Source organism: Cucurbita moschata, unplaced genomic scaffold, assembly GCF_002738365.1.
Source record: "Cucurbita moschata cultivar Rifu unplaced genomic scaffold, Cmos_1.0 Cmo_Scf00012, whole genome shotgun sequence".
Taxonomy (NCBI): domain Eukaryota; kingdom Viridiplantae; phylum Streptophyta; class Magnoliopsida; order Cucurbitales; family Cucurbitaceae; genus Cucurbita; species Cucurbita moschata.
The window spans coordinates 2,644,021-2,648,449 of record NW_019268528.1 but is presented as its reverse complement, the minus strand read 5'-3'; the positions used below and the strand labels follow the sequence as shown (position 1 = coordinate 2,648,449).

The 4,429-nt window shown below is 36.2% G+C and overlaps 1 protein-coding gene across 3 annotated transcripts in view; it reads right to left on the bottom strand.

The window, feature by feature from the left end:
* LOC111450768 (endoribonuclease Dicer homolog 3a) overlaps window positions 1–4,222 on the bottom strand; it is a 19,407-nt gene extending 15,185 nt beyond the window's left edge. For 2 of the 3 annotated variants that reach the window (XM_023091050.1, XM_023091051.1), the window contains exons 1-9: window positions 3,785–4,222; window positions 3,513–3,693; window positions 3,321–3,434; window positions 2,375–2,509; window positions 2,213–2,282; window positions 1,782–1,846; window positions 1,564–1,695; window positions 1,330–1,482; window positions 429–558 (exon numbers count right to left, since the gene is read on the bottom strand). In XM_023091050.1, coding sequence (XP_022946818.1) covers window positions 429–558; window positions 1,330–1,482; window positions 1,564–1,695; window positions 1,782–1,846; window positions 2,213–2,282; window positions 2,375–2,509; window positions 3,321–3,434; window positions 3,513–3,693; window positions 3,785–3,912 — 1,108 coding nt within the window. In that variant the 5' untranslated portion in view covers window positions 3,913–4,222. Of the gene's footprint in view, window positions 1–428; window positions 559–1,329; window positions 1,483–1,563; window positions 1,696–1,781; window positions 1,847–2,212; window positions 2,283–2,374; window positions 2,510–3,320; window positions 3,435–3,512; window positions 3,694–3,784 lie in introns of those variants that run through there. The other variant, XM_023091052.1, reaches the window with a different exon arrangement.
* Window positions 4,223–4,429: the final 207 nt, after the last annotated feature.

Sequence of the window (4,429 nt, the reverse complement as noted above, 5' to 3'; positions counted from 1 at the left end):
TTTTTTTTTTTTTTTTTTTTTTTTTTTTTTTTTTTTGGCTGTTTTGTGGGGTATTTAGCTGGTAGAATTTTGATCTCGTGTGTGCCATGGGAAGGCTTGAGAGTTCAAGGGAGGAGGTGGGAGATATTGTTAGATTTAACTCCTCTTTGTGGGCATCAGTTTCTCAAGATTTTTGGAATTAACGGTCAGATTTTATTCTTTTTTATTGAAGTTCATTCCTCTGAAGTTCAGGGTTGGACTCCTTTGAAGCCAGCTAAATGAGAGGTTTTTTGTCATCAATATAAAGTAAAATAAAAACTTTGTTTCTTATCAAGCAACATCATACGCAATTGTTGTAACAACACGAAATTGAGTTGAAATGGAGGATAAAAACAAGAAAATAGTTTGATAATGTATATAATAGTTGAATGAAGCAAGTACTCGCATACCAAGTGGGAATGATTCCCCAATTACTCGTAATGCTTCCTCAAGAAACTGTTTATACTGCAAAGAACTTTCTCTAGAAAGCTCATATTCGTTGTTTGGAATATTGACATTCTCTAATAAAACTTTAATTGCCTACAAAAATTAAAGAGAGATACACAAATCTTTAGAAAAAATTAAGATTAAAAGAATGCAACATATATGGACAATAATCTAAGGGCATTCCAGCCTCAACTTGTTAACCGTAAATATTATAACAAAGAAATTCAGAAATCTGAATCTGAGTTTTGTCGTACGCCCGAAGACAAATACCCAAGAAGAAAGAAAGAAAGAATGAGAGAACAGAACGATTAAAAGGGGTAATTGGCGGACAGAATCTTGTATGCATAATTAGCCAACATAATCTGAATTCTGTAATGGCTCTAATGTAATTATAGTTGATCCAATAAAGCTATCCATGCTAGTTTCGACTTCGTACTGTAGTCTTTGGAAACTTAATTGAAATTGGCATATTTATATACCTTAATTGAAGGCACACTTAAGGAATAGTCATTTTTTTCGAAATACATATCAATCTATGCAACGATGTTCACTCACATGAGTTCCTCTTGGTTAAGATTTGATAAAATAGATTTCTATGGATTCATTGATCTTAGTCTAACCAACAGGTCACACAAATATCAGATCCATCGTCTATAATTCCACATTAATCCGTAGTAAGATACACAGGGGAGGTCTGTTACGGTAATATTCTGTATCCCATTTACTATAAATTATCTGAAAGAGTAAATGTTTCACAATGGAAAACGGCTTCATCGCTCATTGTTTGGAAGACTCTTTGCTAGCCTTTTTCTGAAACTAAAATCTAACGAATACAAAATAAACCACATCAAACTACAATTGTACCTCATAAGCACACAGAACACCAAGTTCGTCAAGGCAATAAGAGATCTTAAAATGATCACTTGATAGCCGTTTTTTCAGTGCCTTAAGCTTACTGTCTACATCTTTATAATGAACTTGCAATGCCACTTGTGAGTTTGACAATGAAGTATCGAACTGTTCAAAAAAACATGAATCACCGTCATAAACATAAGAAAATGTCATTTAAAATTTAGATAATTGTACACATGGGAACACCTTGGACCACAGGGCTTCTATCTTTGCCTTCAACTCCAAAGTTAGGGACTTAGCCGGTTCATAAAATATGCATGTTTCCTTTGCAGAGGGAACATATATTTCCACTTCTTTCTTGTCTTCAATAGCATAAATCTAAATCAGCAGAAAGGCCAAAGTTACTTGAGTATAAAATCATGATTTCTATACTGAGGTTATTGATTGAATCTCTTTTGAAGTACCTTGGAATCCAAGATACTTTCAAGCTCCCCTATTTGGCATTCACAATCCAAGGAAGAGGAAACACCTAATGTAGGATTATACATGTTTAGCAAATAGTGTTGTCCAGAATCAGTCGTAAAGACCACATGTAACTTGTAGATAATTGGAGGATAAGTTGTAATTTTGTTTTATTCAGGGATTTCATGCTTTTGTCTCGCTTAGATTTTCATTTAACCTATTATTTTGTGGAGTCTTTTTTCCTCCTTTGATGCCCCTGTGGGTTTATAGCCTCTCATAAACTTTCATCTCTTTTAATGGAACTTGCATTTCATATCAAACAAAAACATACACTTCATATCACTATGTAGTATGACACATGCACAACTTGCAATAATGTTGATACACGCCGTGATATATTGACCAAAGATACATGAGAACCCTGAGACCGTACCTTTTCTAATAACAGGTGAGGCAGTCATTCCAAAAATCTTTGGTTTGTTGTCAGATTTGTGATAAAATTCCTTCACCAAAAGACAAAAAGAATAAAGGCATGAAAAAACACAGGCACAACACGTAATACAGGGGAAAAAAAGTTCCCAGATGAGATATTAACCTTCATGATTTTCGTATAAGGGTGATTACCAGTAGCACGATGGCATTCATCCATGATCATCAAGCACACTGTTCCCAGTCTAAAATATGCCTTCCTCAGTGCATCAAGAAGAATTTGGGGGGTCATAACGAGTACCTATACAGCAATTATAAATGAAATGATACAAAAAGAATATGCTGAATCAAATCAAGAAGCGAGGGTCAGCCCGGAGATATTTGCGAGTTAAATAATTTAAAAGTTCAGTCTGTTTTCCCTCAAAGACGGAAGAAAACAAACTAAATGTGAACCGATATAAAAATATGATTTCAAAAATAGTTGGTCCAATCGGTATTGTCCTTAAAAAAATATATATATCAAAAGCATTTGTATGATCGTATTGTTTTAAATTCGGTGGAGATAGCAACTACATGGTCTCCCTTTCTGAACTAATCAAATCATAAGCAGCAGAATTAGAATAGAGCTTCACCTTGAACTGGGAAAGATTAAAAGCAACGACACACTACGAAAATTTGTCTCTAAACCACTGGTCTAGGGGACATGATTGAATTAATTAACATAACAGGACCTTAAGTTTGCGCTCTGCAAACTGTCCTCATCTTTTCAAATGACTGTTTTGCTTCAAAAATTTATCATTAGGTAATCCTGCTTCAAAATCGAATCAAGGGAGAGGAGGAAATATGCAATGGAAATAGAGAAAACAAGAATCATGCATAATTCCAACATCAAAATGAATCAACAGTCCTTAAGGCTTACTCAAGATTCAAAAAATATTGTCAAGTTTTTCTTAATAACAATAAATTACAAATGAATGTGAAGAACTCAAACCAAGGAAAGGCATAGGGGACATACACGGTTAACTGTAAATAACAGGGGAGTGATAGAAACTGCAACAGTAACACATTGGAGCAAAAATCAAAAGTAACAAGAAAGATAGGTAAAAACATACATCGCGTTCACTTGTTTCCTTCTCCCAGCAGTTGATATTCCAATCATCAACCCCCATGGCACCATAATACTCCGCCACTTCAAAATCAGTCTGAACTTTAATAACGTTAAATTGCTGCAAAAACAAAAACTAGGGTTTTAAAATACAAAACAACCATCAAAATGTAGGAACATTCCTTACGAAAGTGCGTGCCTGGTGAACCAAATGAACAGTGGGAGCCAAGAAAATGATGAACTTCTTATCACCACTGGACTTCATAGCTTTTCCAATTTCTTTTATAAGCATCACTGCAATCATAGTCTTTCCAGCACCTGTTTCCAACACGGCTATGGTGTTTCTCTTCATCCCAACTTTGAAAACCTCCATTTGATACCTACAGTACACCAAGATTTTAGCCGCAAATTAAGTATCGAATTGTGCGTCGGGAAGTAAAGAAAATGATCAAACAAAAAGAAACATGACACCTTCTAGGAATGAAACCCTCGTCCATGGGTTTATCGAAATTGGTCTTATCAGAAGTAACACTGGACTTCATATCATTGAAACTTCTCTTGCGAGCACCATCACAATTTTCCTCCTCGGGGTTATGCATGTCAAAAATTATTTGCAAAATCTAGGAAAGATGAAAGGGAAAACGATCGGAACCCTAAAAATTATTATATTCTCCTGGATTCCTCCGTTGTCTTCTCCCTGTATCCTGCGCCGAAGTAAATGTACAACGGAGCTGCAGGAAGAATGTGTTGGTGGTCCGCTCCGGGAACGGAGAATCAATTAAAACTGAGATCAAACCGGCAGAGTGAGCTGTTGCACGCCGGAGTTGAAAGACTCGGCGGCGAGTTCACTTCGACTCAAACCGCCCTTGTTGTATGCTTGGTTAAACTGTAGTTGAGTTAAATTACAAGTTTCCGTTGGGTTTAAGAGGTTTTTAATAGGGTATCTTAAAGCTTCCACCACACGCGCCGCTTGTGCATGCATGTTTAATTGTTTGCGACACAACTGACTTGCCTCTTCTCGGGGCCATGATCTCTCAATGCAACGTTGCTTCTCATCATCTCATCTTGGTTCTCAATTGACATGGTCCTTGTCGGTCATCGTAGCTGACTTGGTCA